At 40.3% G+C, this 23822-nt stretch overlaps 1 protein-coding gene across 3 annotated transcripts in view; it reads right to left on the bottom strand.

The window, feature by feature from the left end:
• The window catches only part of inpp4b (inositol polyphosphate-4-phosphatase type II B), a 177949-nt gene that overhangs the window by 81317 nt on the left and 72810 nt on the right, over nucleotides 1–23822 (bottom strand). For all 3 annotated transcript variants that reach the window (XM_063476107.1, XM_063476106.1, XM_063476108.2), the window contains 2 exons: nucleotides 5175–5286; nucleotides 704–773 (listed from right to left, as the gene is read on the bottom strand). In XM_063476107.1, coding sequence (XP_063332177.1) covers nucleotides 704–773; nucleotides 5175–5286 — 182 coding nt within the window. The remainder of the gene's footprint in view (nucleotides 1–703; nucleotides 774–5174; nucleotides 5287–23822) is intronic.

The following is a 23822-nucleotide window of genomic DNA, read 5'->3' as shown; positions in this document are numbered from 1 at the left end:
AGCAGCAATGACACCATGACAACAGGCGTGCGGCTGCTGGGGAGCTCGGGGAGGCTAAGGGGATCCAGGTACAGGAGAAAATGGATGTGTGGAACAAATGGATGTGTGTCTCCCAAGTTTCCTTTGAAAAAGGGGCTGTGAAGTTTTAACACAGCAGGAGTTGTGACCTTTTCAAGTCTATCGCTTTTCCGTCTACATGTCTTTCATTTTCTCTCTGCAATACTCTCTTTCCTAACCAGTGAGTGAGCTGACTTTCTGTGTTGCCACTAAATTAGTCTTACGTAGCTCATATGGCATCTTCTGCTCATCTTCAGTTAGTCTACAAAGAACTGAGCAGGCTAACATTGTCAGACACCTCTCACTAGTCACTGTCTGCCTAAAAACACTTTGGTGCATAGTAAATGAAAGCAGGGAAGATAAAATTCTTTAATCAAGAAAAAGGACACAGCATAGACTTCAAATGTTATTCATGGAGAGGTTACTCAAGGTTAAACAGATGCAGAGCATTAACAGACTTTTAGATAAAGACGTTACATGATGTTAACTACCATAATGTATTAAATGCATTATTATAGAGTCTTTCAGCCTTTCCTTCAAGGCCATTATAGAGTTCTTTCAAGAAAGGGAAATTAGAGGCATTTTTATTGCAACATTATCCAGCAATAAGTGGTGAAATTACAGGTGCTCAGGGTGTGACTCATACCTGGCCCGGTCAATGGGTTATTTTCTCTGTCGGTGCAGGAATGGTGCGCAGACTCACATACCAGTGGACACTGGAAAGAACAGAAGAAAAGACAAGATGAGAACTGGCAAACATGAGCATGAACAGTAAAGCATTTCTTTGATGTGCTTTCAGGCTTTGATCACAAACTGTCGCCTCTGACGGCAACCACATTTAAGTGCAGCCTGACACTGAGACTTGATGTGACATATACTCTAATTTGGTGGCAGCTCGGGTTTGAAAATCCTAATTTAGCTTTGACACACTGAGAGGTACTTTAGTGCCAAAGCTGTAGCCAGCAGGTGAAATTTTGGTAGTTTGATCCGTGTTCTGCTTGAGAACCATAAAGATATAGATATATCTATCTATATATATGGTTTCTTCCGCTGCTCTTCTGTTTCTTCAGTTTCTTCAGCTGCTAAATTTCAAATAACTATCAACTGACATACAGTAAATTACCTGGTTTTACTTAGCAGAGATGGGAGACCACACAGCTTTAATCTCTCAATTACAGTGTCCTACTAGGCAACAGATCCAATATCTTTTAATGTGGTTATTTCATTGCTTAATCATTACAACAGTAACCAACAAGAGAAGAAAAATCCACTCTCATAAAACCTGCAGTATACTGTAATGTTCTGAATTAGTTTAGGTGCAAATTTCCAAAATGAAATTTCTCAAGCAAGCAAAAGACTTTGGAAGAAATTCAATTCAATTTAATTTTCATTTCAGTTTTATTCATGTAGTGCCAAATCACAACAATAATCATCTCAAGGTGCTTTATATTGTGAAGTAAAGATCTGCACTGATAGAAAGAAAACCCCAACAATCAGACGACCCTCCTATGAACAACCACTTGGTGACCGCGGGAGTAAAAAACTCCCTTTTAGCAGGAAGAAACATTGGACAGAACCAGGGTCAGCGAAGGGATAGATGTGACGAACTGGGTGTGAGAGGGAAAAATATGGACAATCTGAAAATATAAACCATGTGGAAGTGCCATAAACCTGCAGCTGTCTCTAAAGGCCAACAGAGGGCGACTCTGTTTCTGGCTGAGTGTTAAATATTTTCTGGTTTTTTTCCTTTTAAAAACAAAATCTTGATAACTTATCTATCTGTAAAAAATTGTATGATTTGTGAAAAAGTCTGTGTTCCCACTGTTACAACCTGGCTCAGAAGCTGCAACATAAAGTGGAGACTGACATCAGAATTAGCAGAAACACTGGTTTTATTTCACATTATGGCATTATGGTAAGAAGTAGGATCTCCCCCAAGCCAACCTGAGGCCTTTATCCACACCTTTTCAGATGTAGACAATTAACAGTTAAGCCTCAGCAACACCCAGAGACTGCAGTGCTGCTACTGCAAGGTAAGAAGGTCAACTTTGACCGTGCACACTATCAGTGAAGGTCAAGGTCAAACGCTTAGCCAATCTAGGTACTCAAGTCCCCCAAGGGCTGGTATGTTGTAGTGAAGTTTGAAGACGATCCATTAAACACTTTGGGTAATATCAAGTTTTTACAGATTTTCACACTGGGTGTGACGTTGATGTTGACCTTGACCTGACTCTCACCAAAGTTAAACCTGTTCAAGCTGTAATTGGTATCTACCATCACACAAAATTTAAAAATGATCTCTTGAAAACTGTGGACGCTAGACTGCTAACAAACAGACAAACAAATGGAATGGATTACGTACTCGTTACCTTTAGAGAAAAGATAAAATTGTAATGTAGTTATTATTAAATTCATATGTGCAATATCCCCACACTCACCATTTCCTCTTCAGACACTCGGTAACTTAGCACCGATTTAACTCCATTATTTAATTTGAAGAAAATGTCAAAATGCAACAGCACAAACCGCTGTCAGTCTAAAGAAAGAATTAATAAATATTTCACTAAAGTAAATTCCTTTCCTGTAGGTCCTCATCTTTAGTCTGTCACCCTCTTTTACCCAAATCTCTAAATCTCTGTACAGGAAGAAGACATCCTGTTCCATTTACAAAGACCAACAGCAGACATTTGGAGTTAAATGACTTTCGGTTTAATGACTTTCTGTTGGCCCATTACAACTGCTCCTCCATCACTTGAAGAGCCAACAAACTGTGCATGTACTATTTTTAACTGTTTCGAACTGCAGGATGTCGCAAACCGCAGGTCCGATGCATAACAGCAATTCAACAAGGTGAACTAAGAAGCTGCAGATCTCTTGTAGGGAAAAATCTGACAGACACTCAACAGGTATATTTCTAGGACTTTTTGTGTTTCCTGTAAAATGTGATGGTCTGAATCCTTTTCATTTCTCATTTATTTAGTTGGTGGTAGTTTTCACACTGAAGCAGTGGTGGTGTAATGGTGAGGTAATGAAGGTGAAAGGAAATGGGATATGGATACCCCCTACCTCCCCCAGTATAGTCATTGATTAAAAATCATTGACCCTGTAAGGTAATTACAGGATTGCATGATTTTAGTGCTAGACAAAAGTTATGTTTTAGCTAATATAAAACAAAGACGATACATTAGCTGCAAATCTGACTTTTGTGTTGGGTGACTGTGAAATAACACTGAGTTAGGGTTAGAGCTTCTGCACTGGACTACTGTGGCCAACAGTTATTAAGCCAGACGTTCTGAGTACCAAAGCCTACAGTGTAGTGGCACATCATTAACTTATTTCTTACATTTTTTACTCTTGAGGTTTTGGTCCTGAAAAGGTTGAAAGAAACTGATACAAACCCTGGGGCTTTAATGTAGCAGACCGCTACATTAAAATGTATAAAATAGTCAAATTCACACAGAAAGGGGGTGAAGAAGCTGTACTCTTAACTTTACACTCTGCTTTTCATAAAAACACTCATGCACACCAGTTAAAATGATGTCCCTACTTCTTTTTTTGAATTATGCCAGGGTTTCTTCATCAAAGCAACGTGAACCACTGACAACTAGCAATCTTTCATGCTCGCTGTATCCCAGCTCTGGCCTGTCTGATGAACCATCTAACACAGCCAGACAGCCAAATCTGTCCCCAGAAAAGGACTTTAATGACTGCTAGGGACGATCCATCACCTCTCCTAGCTCAGAAACTGATCCTGAATAAAACAGACATCAACCAACAGCAGCCACACAGAGTCACACACACTAACTCCAGAGTAAACTGTGTCCATTGGACAGAATGGGCAGATTTTACTGGGTAAGTTTCTCGTCTAATGACAAGTATTAACAATGAGCTAAGGGCCTCAGCTGCGAAAGGAGTCCCATTGTAACTGTAGGCAGCATCTGTTAGATGGCTCTTTGAAGACTAAAATATGTAAAGAGATCAGATCAAAGGTGACTGGAGTGTCTTTCTTGCTTCAGCTGATTATTTTGCAGGGTCAGTGGGATATTCATGAGCAGCGACCACCTAAGCGATGACACGGACTGATCAAACACAGACTTACAAGCATGTGCAAATATGTAAATTAGGCAGCAGCACATGAACATGACTAGGTACCTTGAACAAGGAGGGAACAAGAGAACTTCCCTACAAGAGAGTCCTGAGTCTAAAGTGAGCCTTCCCCTGGATTTGTCATAGCCCTTCCTTCTTTCCTTCCTTCATCTTCAACAACAGCAACGATACACACAAGGAAATATGCTGTGACAAGACAAATGCGCACACACACTTGCACACGCATAGGGCAACACATTCATCAAGGCGACATGGGCAGATTTTCAGTGACACGCTGGAGCCTAGCAGGGAACCTCCCTGCACCATTAACAGGGGTGGGCAGAACAGAAAGCCAGTCAGCCATGTAGAGGCCCTCGGTCAATTATATAAGACATGAATCACACGCATACACAAACACAACATACAAAAAAACAAAAAAACACACAATTATCCACACAAACAGGAAATCAACAGCAGGCCTCTGTGCTGCTTTACAAAGCTGTTCCTATTTACGGATGAGAAATAGCCCAAGAGCTTTGTTTTTTGTTTTGTTTTTTAAAACTGAATTCCCTGAGATCTGCAGCATGAATTCACCTGACAAATCACGGCCTCTTAGGAATGTGCAAATAAATGCAGAAATCAAATCAGGAGTACATATGCACAACTCTACTTTCGGTCTGGTGGCGCCTCGAAAACTCAGACTCTGAAGGAGAATACTCTTTCTTCCTCTTTTAACTTCCTGATGATGACGTAAGAGTAGAGAAGAATGCATAAAGGTTTGAGGGACACAAATAGATTTGTGAGTGTATGTGTGTCAATATCATTCTTTTAAAACCCTTTCGGTATCAACATATAGGTATTCAGACATTAAACGTACTCACATCCTGTAAATCCCTATTAGGTTTTACTGAAGTTTATTTAATCTCATTGGAGGACTTGTGCAGTGCCTGTCTAATCCTAGTATTAGCACGAGGCGTCTGGCACATGGAGACTCCCGCTCCTGCTTCGTCTAGTCAGCCCGCTAACCTTACCTTCTGTGACGGTATGTCTGTGGTGATCTGGTCCACATCAACCTCCTCCATCTCCCCCATCTTCAGACGACTCACCACCACTGTTCCTGCTGTGCACACACCATCAGATGACCTAAAGCACGACATGAAGAGAGAGAGAGAAAAAAAGATACATTCACTTTTGGCCTCTTCATTCAAGCTGTTAAATAAAAGTCTCATCTGTTAAATGATCTTTTCCTCTAGCTACTGTCCCTCTACGGGCCTCAGAAATATTAATCTTCATGTCAGGCCCCCCCTGACTCGGCAAACCTAATAAGCTTATTTCCAGCCTTGCACAGGTTGTGAAATTATAAAGCTTTGAGTAAAAAGTGGAATCAGGACATGGACGCTTGCACTGTGGCGATTCCTTTTCCTGACAGATTTTGTCCAGGGGTTTTGCATGCAGAATAAAATCCCAGCGCGCTTCAGCGGGAAGCTGATGGGGGTGAAGGAAAGAACGTTTCATCTAACTGTTCAAATAGTGGTTTATTAAACCAGGCTATGTGCCCCGACAGATATGAAAATTGATACTAGAGTTTTCATATGTGAGAGACCTGACTAATCACTTTCCCAATCATGGGGCCATGATTAAGGAGCTGATAGAAAATCTATAGTATTGGCAGCAAGACAGACGCTCTCAAATGAAGAAAAATGGTCCCCGGGTATAGTGGGAGCGAGTCTGATCACCTTAACAGACCCATCCCTAATGTGCTCAGTTCCACTCCAGCTGGAGAAAATATTGGATGTTGTGCATCAGCCACTGGTCTGGGGAGACAGGAGGATGGATGACACACCCCTACCCGAGGAGAAGAAAATGCAAGGATGGTGATGGAAGCAAAAAGGATGCTTTCGAGGCCAATCCATCTTGGGCAGATACAAAAGGAGAAAATCTAAAGGCACCCACGAGAAAAGGTAAGAAAGGAGATGCGGGAAGCAATGTGAGTGAAAACTGGAGAAGAGGACGGGGAGCGAGAGGTTGGAGACTGAAGGGAAAGTGTCTGCGGAGTGGGACCCTGGGAGCTTCAGTTAGCACTTAATGTCTTACAGTAGTCTCCAAGCAGAGAAAATAACATTGGCCGGTTTATAAATCTAATCATTGTCCCTTGCCAGACACCTGTCTCAGTGTTTACTCCTCTGCTCATCTTCTTGTTTCTTCCCCATTTCTTAGCGTGCCCCCACCCGTTCCTGCGCAACAGAGGACTGAAGCACGGGAAAAGAAAGTCACCCTGACTTTGAACAAACGTTATGTGCTGAGAGCGGCCCACACATAATCGAGGAAATGGAGATTAACATGCATCGCGTTCTGTGATAGTCCTCCCAAGGCAAACCTTAGGGGTTACAGTGGCTTCCTACTCTTTAGATTACTGCGCCGCAATCCACTAATGAAACTCCCCATTTAGGTGGACAAGAGACTCAGTTAGAATTGCTTTAACGTAATTAACTTACAGTATGCCTTTGAGAGATATATTAGGATTTTTTTTTTGTTTTGATTTGCAGCCAAACATAAACTCAGCACCTACTCAAATACAATTTTCTTTTATATTACTGCTGTCTGTGAGGAAAAGGACTCTTCTGCAGCCTATTTAAAGGGGCTGGGATGATTCGATTTAGCTCAATCACTGCACAGCCAATTCTCTGTTCCATTAAAAAACAAGCACGGAAGAGGTTAGAGACCTCTGACAGGATGCCTGGTCTTCAGAGACACCCCTTTATTTTAACTAAAGCCATTTAGCACGCGCATGAAGTGACCTCCGATTAACTTAGAAGGTTTGATGAGCGCTGTCGTTGAAAAAGAAGCCATTGTTGGGAAAAAAAAAAGACTCTTCCCCCACATTCCCTCCTCTTCTCCCTCCTCATCACTTTCCGTCTGTTGGAGCTGGCATGGAAACAAATCTGCAGATTGTTCTTTGCCTGGGAGCCCATCTTTTTTTTTTTTTTTTTTTTTTTTTTTTTTAAATCTAATTGGCCCAGGATCTCTTTTATGACAACACTTAATCAGATGGCTTTGTTCAAGTGACAAAAATAATGTGCTTAAAATGTCTGCTGTGAATCTGGCACAATTCGAAAAATAATTAGTTATCAGGGAAGTGCCTTACATTTAACAGTTATTTCCTTTTGAAAGGCTTTCTTGTAGTTTACGGATACATTTCCCAGCGTGGGAGCATGCAATGCAAGTTGTTTCAAATGGCCAGTTTGTACTAATAAGCTCTAAATGTATGAGCTATATGTCTAAAGTACACACTGTATACACCGCACTGTGCAAATGATAATACTTTCAATTATCTGCACAAGACGGGAGGCTTCGGCTGAGCATCATATCTTAATTTTGCTTCTTGTACAGTTTTTATCTACTAATGATACAATATCTTTTCCACTAATGATGCCCCCCAAAAACTTTTTTTCCTTTTTCTGTTAGGCTGTAGCATTTTAAAGTTAAGCTGCTTCATCAGGCTTACCTCACTGTGAACTTACAAAAGGTCGTGTACTAATTTTTTAACGGTATATCCATCCAGGGTTGCCGGGAAGCAGAGTACACACAAAGAAATCTATTTGCTCCACACAGGCTGTTTAGAAACACCAGTTTTGCAGTTGACATGCATGTCTTTGGACTGAACATGTAAAAGCCCGACCTCAATTATTATTAACCTTCAGGTGAAAACACAAACTAAACTTCATTTGGCATGGCTCTTCAAAGTATGAAACACATTAACGTGACTGCTGATGGTTCACACACCTATTAAAACTCTTAAAAAAAGAGATGTGTGTATTCATTTAAATGAGCAAAAGGCAACGACCTGAGCAATGTTGCTGAATTGATGTTTCTGTACGTAGGATCTGTGACACAACTGTGTTTTCAAACCACCACATTTAGCAACCAAGAAAACTAATTTTCCCACTTTGATTGGTTTGAGCAAGTCTATCCAGCCCAGTGGTTTAGCTGGATTTATGGGTGCGTTGCAATGTAGCAGCGACCTCAGTATCATTATGAGTTACATGTTTTCCACAGTAATATTATTACTGTCATTATTTTTCTACTGTTATTGGAAATACTATCATTACTACAGTTATTATTTGCTTCTTTGGTGCTTTGATGATAGATGGCAAAGGTTGCTTTTTTTTGTTTGTTTGGTGAAATGAGCAGTTATACTCTGCTATAATAGGCTTGCACTGCAATGCAGGGCCCGGTGTACAGTCTGGAGACACAGTACCTCATTTACACTGACTGTTTTGTCTTTGTCTGTAGATATGGCATCATAATAGTTTTTACTCAACCTGTCATTACTCTGAAAATAAGCGAATGGTCAAAGATCATGAAGTCTACAAGTTTAGATAACTTGGGTTAAATGGATGAACGCAGGCGCAAAATTGACCAAACAAAAATCCTGTTTCCGCTCTCTTGTGGACCAAAAAAAAAAAAAGGAAAGAGGTTTGTAGAGCAAAGTCAAGAAAAGGACAATAACGCTGAATTCAACAGCCCGTGGGTGGGGAAAGTTCATCAAAACACTTCAAAGCAGCAAAGCTTCAGTTGTTGTCAGGCTTTCTCTCTGTGGGATGCCACAAGGAGGGAAACACCTGATAGCCACAGAAAAGAAGCAAAAACACCCATGGCTTTTACTCTTGCAAGGGGTTTTGCTTTAACAGTGAGAAACTAAATTACCCAGCAGAACGCGCAAATAACTATTTGTGTTTTGCCAAAAGAAGACATGTTTAAAAGCTCTTGAGGACACCTTAAAGCTGAATGTTAATGGAAGTGGTCAGAAAAATACAAAAAAGGATCCTACAATGGCAACAAATATGCTACAGCCTTGAAGTGAAGGAGTGGAAGTGTGGATGGGATTCTTGACCTATATAAAGCTGGACCGGTGGCTAAATATAGCCCTGGCTAGTTTTCACTAAGGACAGATGTTAGGACATGGGACAGTAATAATGGAGAATGCCAGCTTTAGAAGTGATAGTTCTAATGCTGATTTTTTTTTCATTAGGGATAAATGACACAATCATGTGATTCTGAGTAATTGGGCATTTTGTAACTGGGGAACTGACTCAATCAATAAGACTCTACTGCAGGCATTGTTCATAGAGCTGGACAGAATCACCAGGGGACACTTACACTGAGCACACTCTCTCTGGCATGTCTGGACCACTTGAAATTTATTCCCTGAGAAAAAAAAAACTGCCCTGGTTTTCACTTGATGAAGGAGACTTACACCATGCGCATATATTCAGTCTGAATCAAAAATTAATGTAAAACACCCTCTGTATCCATTGTAAAAATTCTGTTCTGTGTTAGAATTAAGTATATTTTAACGGCTCTCGGGCTCAGGATTTTTTTTTTTTAAACTTGAAAGGCAAAGCAGGCAAACATTTATTGAAAACAAGCCGATTAACTGGAATACATCAATGAGATCAAACTGTAAAATTCTGAAATAGAAAACGAATCTGTTTGTCGGATGCAATACATCTGTAGTAAGCAGAATAGGAGCTATGTCAGCGGAAGATTGATACTTGCAGACAATTTGTGAGTTTTAACACATCCTATTTGTTCCAGTTCCATCACACACACACACACACACACACACACACACACACACACACACACACACACACACACACACACACACACACACACACACACACTCTACTATTCTTGCATGATGAGAACTGTCTTCACACTACATTTACTTTATGTTAGTGCTTAACTGCTGTCAGAAACCATCTGGGATAAGCTATTTTCACAGAAGAAGCAAGGTGGGGAAAAATATCCAGAATGGATGCTATTTCTTCAGCCAGTCACATCAATCCAGACTCCGGCTCACAAGTAGGCACTTAATGACTGTTGTGGGACAATTGCTATACGTTTAACCGAATTTGAAAAACTTTAGCTGCAAGCGATTTGATAGGAAAGCGTTTATCAGAAAAGCACAGGAAACTCAATGATTAATTCATGGGCCAGTATGGTATTTAGTACGTATCTACAGCTCTGTTTCTAAAGAAACCTTACAGCAGATCAAATTATGGTCATTTCCATACAGTAAAGGCCTACAGGGACGCTTCAGTGTAAACTAGTTAAACTATAAAGCGTACAAAGTACTATTGCCACCAGCCGAGGCATTATCGCAACAGAATTTAACACCCTAAAGCACATCTGCTGTCTGGAAGTTTATGTGAGAACATATCAAGAAACTCACAGACTTGGGGTGATGCAATTTTTATTTTTTAGGAAGACACTACATGGTCGCAAATCACACTTAGCACCGAGTTCCTTCTTCAGCCAGACAATTTGCTGCATCATTCTGCTACTGCCGCGTGAAAACGGTGGACTGCTCCCTCTGGGTCCCAAGTGAAGGAATTTAAGTATCTTGGCATTTTGTTCATGAGTTCAAGTATAATGAAGCTTCAGACGGACAGGCGGATCGATGCAGCAACAGCAGCAGTAACGCGGGTGTTCTGGACCGTTTTGGTGAAAAGAGAGTCAAGCCAGAAGGTGAAGTTTTTCATTTGCCAGTCAATCGATGTTCCAGCTGTGACAACCCCCCACCTTTTTCTCTCAACTCTGATTTCCTCTGGATGTGTTTCAGGTACCTGGTGGGCAGGGCAGGGATTGTCAGTACCAAATGGGAAGACCTGAGGCAGGTGTTCCCAGACTATAAAGCTGTTGCTGACACTTCACTAGGTCTCCTGCCTGGCTGCTGTGTCATGACCTCTGAGCTTCTCTTCATGGTTCCATCATGTTGTTTTTCTTTGCTTTAAAACACTCAGCCATCTCCACCCTCATGCACACTTTGCACCGACAAGTCCACTGTTTTCAACACTACCACTGTTGCTTCGTCTTCTTGCTATTATTATTAAATTACTTCAGTTTTCTGCCAAAACTAGTGAATTCTAGGTAGTAAATGAATGAATAAGGCACCTGAAATTAGTTTCCTTTATAGGGTGGTTGGGCTCAGGGTGAGGAGCACAGACATCATGGGGGCTCAGAGTTGTTGCTCCTTTGCGTCAAAAATAGCCAGCTGAGATGGTCCAAGCATCAGGACTTCTCCTGAGTACCTTCCTCTGGAGGTTTTCTGGACATGCCCAGCTTGGAGGACACCCTGGAATAGACCCTTCTTAGCCTCCCACCACCACCCGCGAATACAGATAAACAGATGGATGGATTCCCCTCCTCTCCTTCCCTTCATTTTCTGTTTCTCTTCACAGACTCCAAATAAAGGCATAAATCTCCCCAAAATAATCTTGAAAAAGACAAAAACTGACAGACTTCCACTGCCTGCAGAAACCGAAAGAACAAAAAAACATCAAAATAAACAAAACTGTGAGACCATGCGCTTTAATCACATTTAAAAGAACACACTGGGATTGATGCTAAGCCCAGCAGTATGTGTCAGCACAAAATGAAAAACACGCACCATAATGGCATTACTGGCTATTCCCACCCCGAGGATATCTTTAATCTAAAGATAGACTCACATTTTAAGTCTCCCTTAAGACAACACTGACCCACCAATATGTACATGAAAGAATTATTGATTGCCAAAAACTTTTCAGTGCGCGCACATGAAAAAAAACTCCCACTCTGCTATTTCATTGTCACTGATGTGGGACGATCCACAGCCTTTGTTCTGGGCAAAAATGCATTCTGTGGTGCATCTTAACCTTCACAAGTGTGAGCTAGATAGATTTTGCAAGTATTTTTCAAAGTACATTCTCTCTCTGCGGCTTCATGGGCAGCAGAGCCGCAGCAGAGGGACACCAACACAAGGGAGGAATTTTGCACCCTTTTTGAGGACACTCAATTTTCCTCATTCAGACTTCTAAAGATTTCTTATAATGCATTTTGAACAAGGACAGTGGATTTTGTCCCTTGACACTGAAATTGTTCGAAAGAGAGCGCGAGCATGAAACACCAATAAATCTTCCAACGCGCTTTTGCAAATCCTTATGTTGTTTAGAAAAAAACCGAATCTATCCTTAAATAGAAATGAGTTTTTATGTGCCAAACAATAAAAATGGAATTTAAGACCAGATAAGAACAGGGAAGGAGCAATCACAGAGTGTCAATCACAGGCAGAAATATTGTATTTGCTTATTTCCTCACCTCACCCAACAAACAGAAGCACACATATCCATTATGTGCTGCCTGCTTTCAACTCTCTGAGCTACACAAAACGCCGAAACTATTTTGCGTATAGTATGAGCATGTTGTCACAATTAAGACGTGAACGTTCTTATAAACAGTTCCAGTCAGTCAGCTGTGTGTCTGGCATGTATCTGGTGTTAAGTCACAGAAAAGCTAAACGCAGATCAATGACAATTCGGTAGAGAGGACGGTTGAGTGGAAGAGGGCAGGTAGTGCAGCAAGACAGTGTACTGTACGCTCAGATGACCTTCATAGCCACTTATTCAATAAGTGGAGCACAATCAGCTCCTAAGTGGTAAGGGGTCAAACCCAGCTATCAAGCTACATTTGTAAAGCGCAATAAACAGCAAGTGTTGAATTGTGAAAAATGGATCTAAAAAAATCTCATAGTCTCATTTCGAATGTAATGACATTCAATTCAATCCTTTTTCAACAAAGTGATATAAACCGGGGGAAAAACAGACTCCTTTGATCTCATTGAAAAAGAAGCTAACCAACAGTATTGAGAGGATACGCACACAATCAACTGGAGGACAGAGGACGATGGATAGAGGTGTTAATGTTTGTGTGATTTGAGTGCTATTAAGCTTATTTCCTTAGGTGTTCTGTTAAATAAGAGTAGAGAGACCATACAGGCTGGTACAGCAACCTCAGCTTTGTCCAAATGCAACAAATCTTTGAACAGTGCCTCTGTAAGTAACATGTTATTTCTTGGTTGTCTGAAACCATCATGATGTGGTTGTATGCTGGATTGAGTCAAGGACTGGGCAGGACAGCTTCTTGGAGTCACTGTATGATGACTTCAGGAGTCTCGCTTCTGGCTGTAGCTTTATATTAACTTTGAAGAAGGTGTAATTCTCTGGAGTTGAGGAGCTCAAACTATCAATCTGTCCCTGCAAGTGACCTAAAATTTTCTTGACACAGCAGCCTTGTTGACCCATAAGCATGTCTCCATCATGGAAAGGTTGGTGCTGTTGAAACATAAAATCAAACGGAAAATTACAAAAAAAAGGGTCCAAAATGTTAACACAGACAAACTGTAAGTGCCAAAAATCAGAGCAAAGGATTTTATTTATTCTTCACATTTTAAACAAATGAATCAGTTCACAAAAAGTGATGTCCATGCTGGTTTGATTATTAATTTCATTAGTTTTGATAAATGTGCTACTGTGCAGAAGCACAACTTATCATCGTCTCACATCTGGTATAGAAAGCCAAACAAATGATTTGTTTAAGGCCAGCACTAAACATACTGATAAAGGGTGCTGATGGCACTGGGGAGATTTGATATTATTTGACAACAGGAGCTAATATTAGTTCAAGCAATACACTTGACACTGTAGGACATCGGCGGCAGGGGCATTCTGATAAACACAATAACAGCATAATGGGAAGCGACTTCCACATCTTCTAAAGCACTCGGCTGACGCTGCGCTCAACGTTTCACCTTTTCGTTCACTCAAAACTCAGCATAAAACCAACAGAATCATCTTGAACATGTGAGAACGCCAGACTCACAAAGACAAAAGTGCCAGAAGGGCCTTCTTACTTCACCTTCAAGGTGTCAGGATGGATGCTGACCAGATAAGAAACTAAACCTCCCAAACACAGCGAAAGGCCCTGCTTTGACATGGTAATCAATTTAATAGCCCAGACATGGAAGCTCTTAATGACCCTTTAGATCAAAGAAAGACCAGACAAAGAAGAGAAGAAATGCTCTTCCTTAGAACAAAGACCGATATTTCATTCAGAAAAGGCTAAAATGCATTTCACTCCTGAGCAGGTTTAGAACACAAAATGATCTTCAGTCTTTTTTTTTGATTTCCCCCCTAACTAACTTTTAATAAATACTTTATTATTTATTATTAGAATTTTAAACAATTTGTAGCTCAAATAGACTTCACCCTCCCCACAACCCTGAATTGTATAAGTGGAAGAGAATTGATGGATGCATATATGTATATTAGAGACATTCTTTTTTATGCTTTCATATTCAAATTAACAAGCAATATTTAATAACCACAAAAATATGTCATTTTTGGAATAACTTGAACCCAAACATCAAGAATTCAAACTGATGCTCACTGAGACTGTGTTTCCATGTGTCAGGCAGCAGGAGACTGCACATGTCAGATGCATTATCTGACTGGAAACACTCACACATGGACTCGGTCGGATATTCTGATATTACACAGACGTTGTACTGGAGAGCAGACAGGTTAAAGTCTTTTTAGTGTCCAGTCTGACGGATTTGGACATCTCACATCCTGACAACATGCATTTGATCTCTTTTCTACTATTCTATTTTCGAGTGATTTGGAAACAGTCTTTTAAGACATATGTCTTCAAGGAGCCAAACGGCACTTGCGAAACAGCACCGGTAGCTTGATAAATAGATTATGCAAGTCATTTGATCAATACGTCTGCTGCTTGTGACCTTGGTGACACGTTTAAAGGCATCAAAGCCTCGGGCATCAACATTAGACAGCGGTAATGCCAGAAACGCATGCATACAAATTGTGCACAGAGAGACAAGGAGAAACGGCAAAAGAGCAATCTCTCGCTCTGCGTGGCACAGAATTGGTTCTTTCTACATCATTACTAAACCGTTAACTGGAAATCTGCAACGGGTTTACGCCAATGTGCTCCATGTCAGGGTCCTGAGAACCCTAGTAGAAGCAAGCCATAAGGAATAGCAAGTTGATATAACAGCCTCAGGGAAGAGGAGCAACAACAAGCCTTATATAGCTTTGAATGAGGGGTTGAAGGGGATGCTGTATGCAAACAGCACTGTGCATGTGTGTGTTAGAGAGGAGGGAAGATCGTGAGTGCGTGTAAGCTACAGGAAAGCAGATGGAGTGAAAGAGATACTGTTGCTTGAGGTGGTGCCAGTGGCTTGTTGACACAGGTAGGCAGTAAATGATAGGTGTTTTGTGCTCCATTGACTCTTACTAGCAAGGGAATTGAATAGGGGACGTGGTAGGAAGGTCTTGGCTCTGCAGAGTGTTTTAGGTGGTAAAACAACGCAAATACACCTGCACACCCACACTTTTCTTCACACGGACACACACACACACACACACACACACACACGCACAGGATGACAGATGGGAATGGGTGAGTGAAGCACGCAGGGATGTAGGTTAAGGCACTCGAAAGACTCGTAATCCATGGGGACTTTGCAGGGGTGAAGTTAAAGCAACAGAGGCAGAATGGAGACAATAGTGAAGCTGGGTTTGATTCTCAAGAGTGGTGCCCTGTGTTGGCATTTGTTCCATCAGCCTTTAGCGATGCTTCATCTTTGCAACTGGCATATGGTGGTAAAGCAGAATAAACAGCAACAAGCTGCAGGGTTTTTCTCTCTTCTGGCGTGCTATCACATCTCTTAGACTAGTTTAAAAATGTGCTTTAGACGAGGATGCAGTGGTGCCTCTCTCAGCACGGCAGCGATGATTGTGACTTTTGATTGCTCACTTCACAGCTCTGCTACAATCCCGTGACACTCAAGAAAAACATTTCTTCTTTTTTCATTTTGGATTTACTTAAAAAGTTATGTCAAAGTGTTTTACGCACCTGTGTTAGGGGAAACTCCTACGAAACAGATTAAGTTGAGTCATTTGTGTTATTTCAGGAAAATATTGTTAACTCAGTGGCTTTTCATTGAGTTGGTTCAATATTTTAAGATAAACTGCAGTCAGTTTCTTAGGAGTGACTTTTTTAGTGCACAATATTTAGTTGAAATAACACAAATGACTAAAGTAAACTTTAAAAAACGAACTTCTTTAGTAAATTATTTTAAACCAACAATGGTGAGATTTGACTTTTAGAGAAAAGCACTCAGTCCAAATTATCACTTTTGATTAAACGATCTCAACTCAAATCTGAAGACCTACATCCCACAATTATTTTCATTATTAGGCATGATTATTAAACACAAAAGTATGTGTCAAGAATTAACCTTCATGCGTAAGCTAGGCCAGAAGGTGCCCATGACTAAGCAAACCAGCTGTGCAAACTTCATCTGCATATTGCGTGATTGGATTTAAATCTGGGAAAAGCTGAAGTGAACTTTAACACAGATCGTTTTTTACTAAACAACAGGTTCGGAGGTCAAGTATCTCCATTGTTTAGATTTGATGAGCTGTAGTAGTGTAATCATATTAAGATGCTTCCAGGTAAGGGATCATAGGTGAACCAAGGCTGCTTCTTGACAAGTGGGAAATATAGGAAACTGACTATAAGTGAAATAAGGACCAAAAGATATCCATCCATTCATTTTCTACTGCTTATCCTTTTCACAACCATTCACACTCGCATTGACACCTAAGGGCAATTTAGAGTTTCCAATTAACCTATCCCCACAAACTGCATGTCTTTGGACTGTGGGAGGAAGCCAGAGTACCCGGAGTGAACCGACGCAAACACGGGGGGAACATGCAAACTCCACACATCCCGGCCTGATGGTGGAATTGGACTCAGGACCTTCTTGCTGTGATGCAACAGTGCTAACCACAGTGCTGCCCGACCAAAAGATATATAAAAATGAAAAACAGTCAAAGTTATAACAAAACACACACACACATCCAAAAATAACAAAAAACCCAACAAAAAACACTCTGAAAGTACAAAGCAGCTCACTTTCTGGGCAGTTTTTACTTTGAAAGAATAGAACTGCATTTTTTTTTTATATTAATTTAGTTTCTCTGTTCTTTTTAAACATACTTTAAGAAGCTTGCAGTGCAGTACAAACAAATGCACTACTTGCACTAGTGAAGCCCTTATTTTAATAACTGACAGAACTGGCAGGCATTTTCTGAAAGTTTAACCTTATGTGACCTTGAAAAAGAGATCAGAGGTCCAAAGTAACGTAAAGTTAACTAAATTATTTAGACTCACCATATATCATCTCCCCTAGATGTTGTCAGTACCAACAACAGCAGTAGGAAACATACTTTCATAGGTCTGTGAAGCATCATTATCACTTTGACCTTCAGACCAATCTGTTGACTTTGAGGTCAAATGCGATTTGATATTTTAAATCAATATATGGCACTTTGACAATACAGAGCACACTTACGATTTTCCATTCGGTGGTAGCACGTCGTACCAGGTACCTTTTTTAATATCTGCTTGGCGAGGTTCCAAGCGATCTGAGATTATGCGGAAATGTGACATCAGCAGACTGCATGGATCTGATTGGCCAGTCAGTGGCGTCACTTGATGAGACACCTTCGCAAAAATGAAAATCACCATTTTTGAAACCTGGCAATGAGGGGAAAGGCTCCACACAAACCAACAGCATGCTCCCCGAGTCTGACAAAAAATCATACACCGAGCAGCAGGTGTACCGTCCCCTCAAAGTCCTCTACTGTTGTGTTGTGTTTCAGAGACATACAAATGACAAACAAAGGAAAAGAGGCTATATGGTAATTTGGGAGTTTCAACTAGTCTCACTATTGCCATGACCAGATGAGCTGTGTCATGACACTGATAAAGACACATTGCAAATATCTATGAGATCATTATTTGATGAGAAAGTGCTGTTTGTCCAGGTTTCAGTACAGAGCCACCACTCATCTGATGTCCTCTCCCTGGTCTCGTGTATTTCTTTCAGTTATTCATTTTCTGTTTGACTCACTGCTGGCTGTTCAAAGTGCAGCATAAGTGAACAATGAAAGTGTTCATCAACAAATATCAGTTTCTGTTTTGGTTGAGGCAAATGTGTTAATTCGCATTCTCACTGGGTTTAGGGAGTTGCTTAGCGACAGAGCACTGATTGCATTTGACCACTTTTTTCAATCATTTTGTTCGCATGTGACTCTGAAGAGTAAAAAAACGTGTGCAATATATGATGGTAAAGATTGTATATGGGTTTTTTTGATAGTCTTTCTGGCTTTCAGTGCATGAAAAAGCCAAAAAGCTCACAGTCAGATACTGTTTGCAAAAAGCTCGGCAGGTGGCAAACACATTTAATCAGCGCATGTCACATCGTAACAAAATGAATGCTGGGAAAGTGCGCTACGCTTAACAAAGAACAAACATTAAACAGATGGTATAGAATAAAAATGAAATATGAAATAAGCTAAACTTTACAAACACTAAGAAAGGATGAAAATAGACACATTTTAAACCAATTAAAATTTCCACAGAAGAATTAAATGCTTTTCAGCCATTCCTACATGGTCACTGGACCACCGGGATGCCAATTTAAAGCTCAATAAAGTCACATTTAACACACTCAAAAAAGAAAAATGCAGTATTTACAGTCACACGCTGAAAGAAAATATATCTAAGAAGCAGACTGAGATCATAACAACAAAGTCAGTCTCAGGATAACTCTCCCCAAGATACTACAAGTCTGTATGAAATAGTACGCTAAGAAAGGTCAGCCATAACTCTGCTATCAAAAACTAGCTTTCAGATACAGTAATGGCAGGCAGCACACAGCTTGCTTCCCCATTCGCTGTAAATGAAAGGGATTTAAGAGCAGTATTGACACAGGTCATTGATATAGACTGGGCAGGGCGTTATCATTCTGCTTAGTCTTCTTCCCAGTGTGTTAAAAAGACACTGGGCATGGTGTTATAAGTCTCCCAGAAATATATAACTTCAGATTAACATGGAGCAGCATAGAAATGAGAAATTTATGCAAACAGTGGTCTGTATACAATAGTAATAATAGATTCTCTGTGCTTCCTTTCTTTCATGTACACAAAAGGGAGAGAAACCAAAACTTTAGGCAGAACACACACACACACACACACACACACACACACACACACACACACACACACACACACACACACACACACACACACATATATATAATATATTTATATATCTTTCTTTACAGTTAAGTTATAGCTTTCCCTCTCACCCTCTTTCTCACAAGTGAAAAGTAAAAGAAAACAACCCGAGCTACATAAATAAAATGTGTAGTTTACTCTTACTGGATTAAGGCTACCAAACAAATATTTGACCTTGACCTACAGCAGCTAGGCTCAGTTTAGACTTTGCAAAGATACAGTCAGCCTACATGATAAAAACATAGAGACTATTAAATGGAGGATTTGGACGCATATCCACAAGCCACTGTGGTGTGTGTGTGTTGTGTTTCTGTGTCTGTGGGATTGCACGTTTGCCTAAAACAACAAATCCACGCTCACATCCCGACTCTTTTTGTGTCCAGACCTGAGTGGCCACTTATGTAAATGTGGGTGAACAAAATAATAGAAAAGCACCCGAGCAGTACATCCCCGCAGTGTAGCCTAACTCGCAGTTTACTACAAACAGTGTCAACATTATGAGTCAACACGAGCTTCTTGTTATGCTAATGGAAGATACATGTCACAGTGGATATGCAGCATGCATGATTGGACAAACACAAGTCCAACAGATGTGTGTTAGCCTTGTTTGTTGAGACGCTTGTTACGGCGATGAGCTGGTGACTCTAGAGATTTCCCAAGGTTAGAGGAATCAGACACCAAAACAAATGCGGCAACAGAATTATCTTGGCAACAGGAGCGCGCAACGATGGACGAAACATGTTTTAAACATACGAGTAGAGGGATTTGTACAGTCTGGGAATCCAAATAGAATCCTGCTTATTAGAATATAGCTAAAAGGCCATTTCCCAGGTATTATTCACCCATAAATATTAATTACTTTGGCTCATTAGAGTTTACATCTCTGTACCGTGACTTATCACTTCGTGATATCATGTAAACACCGGTGTAGCTCTTCCTAGCCCTACCTTGAGCAGAGACGTTATTATCCACAATAACAACCGTGTGGGTGTGCAGAGCTTTAAAAATGAAGCTGGATGGCAAAAGCCAAAAGTCGTCCTGATAAGCAGGGCTTTTAAATTAAGTGTACACGTGCAACCCTTGTGCTTACTTAATCATTTAATTATTATATAATTAATTAATAATTATATTTAATCATGCAGTATCACATTCAAGGACGCTCTTGGAAGGAAAGATCTGAAACAGGATTTCCAGAGTGTATCACGCAACATTTCAATTTCAATTTTATTTATACAGGTAGAACCTACAATAACACAACAGAGAAAACCCCAACAATCATATGACCCCCTGTGAGCAAGGGCTTTGGCGACAGTGGGAAGGAAAAACTCCCTTTCAACAGGAAGAAACCTCCAGCAGCAGAACCAGGCTCAGGGAGGGGCCATCTACCACAATGGGTTGGGGTGAGGACCAGTGGCGTGTCTAGAAAATTTTTGTTGGGGGGGCCCGGTAGGGGCACAGATTTGGAGAAGGGTGGCAGATGTAATTGTCAGATAAAGTTAAAAGAAAATTCTACCAACCGTTAACCATAATTCAATAACCCTATAAACCTAATAACTGAATGCGCTTTTACCTCTTATTAGAATGAGATTTTACCCACTACGGTGCAAAGTTTTTAGATACTGCGTTGATAAAGTACAAGAGATACAATCAGTGCTTTGTCAGTGTTTATTCAGCATTCAAGGACAGCAATATTTGCATAGTATTTTTACTGACATATAGTGCACATATGTTTTGGGCAAAAACATTTTTGAATATTAAAATACGAACATTTTTAACATACAATTGGCAAATTAGCCAATGCCAATGCAAAACTTTATCTGCCTAATAAGAAAAGAAGATAATCTTCTTACAAACTGGTGTTTGATTTTGAAACAGGAAAAAAGTGGGGAAACAACTGAAAAGACTAACATTTGAATAAAACCTGAAAGCAAGTAAATACTTTCTATGCTGCCTTATGGTAAACTTTGGTAATATTGATGTATAAAGAACAACACTGGCTGATGATGAAATACAGTCAGCTGGCATGGTGACACTGCCAGTATTAACCTGCAGGGCTGGACTGGGACAAAAAATTGGGCATTTTGACTAGAGACCGGTCCACCAGGTATTAAAGCCATAAAGCCTTTGAATGAAAACAAACGCTGTTGTGACAGTCATGTACACTGTCTTGTTGGTATATTTATGATTTCTATACATTTTACGTCAGATAAAAACTTTGTTCGCAAGATTCAGATAATTATTTAATAAAAGCTAGATATTTTAAATGAGAATAAGAAAGAAAAGTATTTCTTTGTGCCCCCCTTTCCCTGTATAAGCCCTACCTGGCCCCCCTGGCAAAACTTTCCTAGACCCGCCCCTGCACAGTTACCAGCTGTCAGCTACTTAGAAAAGGATGCTGGTGTTATTTGTCTCTCAGAAACAGTTCATAACTTCCCTTCAACTCATTCATGTCACCTAAAAGGTAAACCTGTTTCTGCATCACCTGTTCAGCTCTGATGATTCAGTAAGGACATCTCCTGGTTTCATCTTCATGTTTCCCTCTCACCACATATACAAACCGACATCATGACCAGCAGCTTTTACAGCTGTGGCTCCAGCAAACATCAGCTGATACTAGAAATTAATATTAAATAAATTCTAACAACAGCTGATCAAGCTTAAACGTTACAAAAAAAAAAAAAAAAAAAAGTCATCAGCTCACCGGGCAAATGCCCGGTATGCCCGATGGCCAGTCCAGCTATGTTAACCTGTTAATCTTTCGCTGAAAAATTGTTTTCTGCGGTGCCGTCTTTCGTGCTTGGCTCTCCTACCTTTGCTAACATGACGCTCATAGTGCAGAAGCCGATGCTGCATTCACTTACGCTCGGATATCTGAGCTTCACTGTCAAAACATAATCGTACATTTGATATTTCATTGAATTTGATTCTTTTAGCTTCGGGGTGGCACCTGGGGTGGCCAGTCTGGTTCGGGGCCCCCCAGGCCACCCCGCTGGACACGCCACTGGTGAGGACTTATACATACGTGTGCACTTACACTCAACATCACTTGAATGTAAATACACATGTATATTACACATAGTGGTAGTGTTGTGTGTTATTTTTAATTTGACATATTTATAAGGTGTACATTTATTCAGTCTATAATCTTATATAGGGCTGTTCGATATAACGATATATATCGGATGACGATATAAAAACGTCTATCGTTTCATTTTATGCTATCGTTTGTTTTGTGGTGTCGCAAAATAAACTGTTTACGGCAATATTTTTTCATCGTTTTGATGGTCACTGTAGTGGCTATATTAATTAAAGTTCTCTCTTTCTCTTATATTTAATATAACCACACTACGGACAGACAAGCGCCTGTTTTTATGCGTTGTCATTAGCAACAACAACGGTAAAACCGTCGCATGTCCGCTTGTTTATTTTCCACATAAACCTTTCACAATAAAGCTCAAGATCCTGTTGAGACTTTTCAAAATAAACTGAATCACGTGAAAGAGTATGCAGAGTATTTTGGGATGAGAAGCAAAAAAGAGCCGTCAGGTGCTAAAAAATAAACCTTAGACTCAAACGTTAGAACAGGCTTTTCCCCGCAGCAGGCTGTGTAATAAATACTCACAAAGAAAACGGCGGGCATTACAACTTATGTCTAATGTATCGTTTCATGCATCGGTTAAAACACTCGACTCCAGGTACACGACGCCCAGCTGGAAACACTTCACGCAAGTCGAGCTGCCCGAGATTCACAGAATTTACAGAAAATGTAAAATTTTTGTGATTTATATCGTTATCGACGATAGATGTCTTATATCGGAATATGAGATTTTGGTCATATCGCACAGCCCTAATCTTATATTATTTAGGAAGCAGCATACAGCATTATTTCAATGGTGTTAAACATTTGATTTTTTTAAAGACATTATATGCATACAAATTTCCAAAGTTATTATAATGGAAGGCAGACAAGAATGTCCTCCGAGGCATGCATGAAACAGCGGAGATGGAGCAAAGGGACGGATTGTATAGCTCTGTGTTCAGTGCCCCAGCAGGGGGTTTGAATTATTGCACACTACAATTTAATCTCAAGGCAAAAAAAAGAGGATGGCATTAAAAAAAACAAACAGAAACCTGCCAGACATGATTTTATGCGCTTACTGTCTTCGCCTCTTCTTCCCACCATATTGTCTTCATTATCATCCCATTATTTCTTGGCATGAGCTGTGCCCCTAGCATGCCTCAGAACCACATTGGGCCAGATTTATTAAATCTCTCTCCTCCATCTTTGGCTCTTCACGCCGCATCTAATTTTTCCTTCTCTTTCACCTATTAGTGTTATGTTGCAAAGACATGATGTACAGGAAGAACCTGAGGAATGACTGACCTTGAGCTACCACAACGCGATTGCCTTGTTCAATATCAATTTTAGCCTAAGAGCTCTATAGTAAGCTTAGGGTATCCCTGATGTACCGTTACACTTTATGGGCATTGTCAATAAGTCATGACCGAATAATTAAAGCAAGGTGAAAAAAAATATTTTCCTGTTTTTCATAGGACTCTATGCAGTCCTGTGAAAAACTAAGTGCACTCCATGATTCAGCAGCTTGAAGAAGCACCTTTAGTAGCAATTAGTTAAATTAATCATTTTTTGAATGACTCAATCAGTCTCACACATGGCTGTTGAGA

Source organism: Pelmatolapia mariae, linkage group LG6 (genome assembly GCF_036321145.2).
Source record: "Pelmatolapia mariae isolate MD_Pm_ZW linkage group LG6, Pm_UMD_F_2, whole genome shotgun sequence".
Classification (NCBI taxonomy): Eukaryota; Metazoa; Chordata; class Actinopteri; order Cichliformes; family Cichlidae; genus Pelmatolapia; species Pelmatolapia mariae.
Note: the sequence above shows the minus strand (reverse complement) of the source record. Positions and strands in the feature narration are given on the sequence as shown.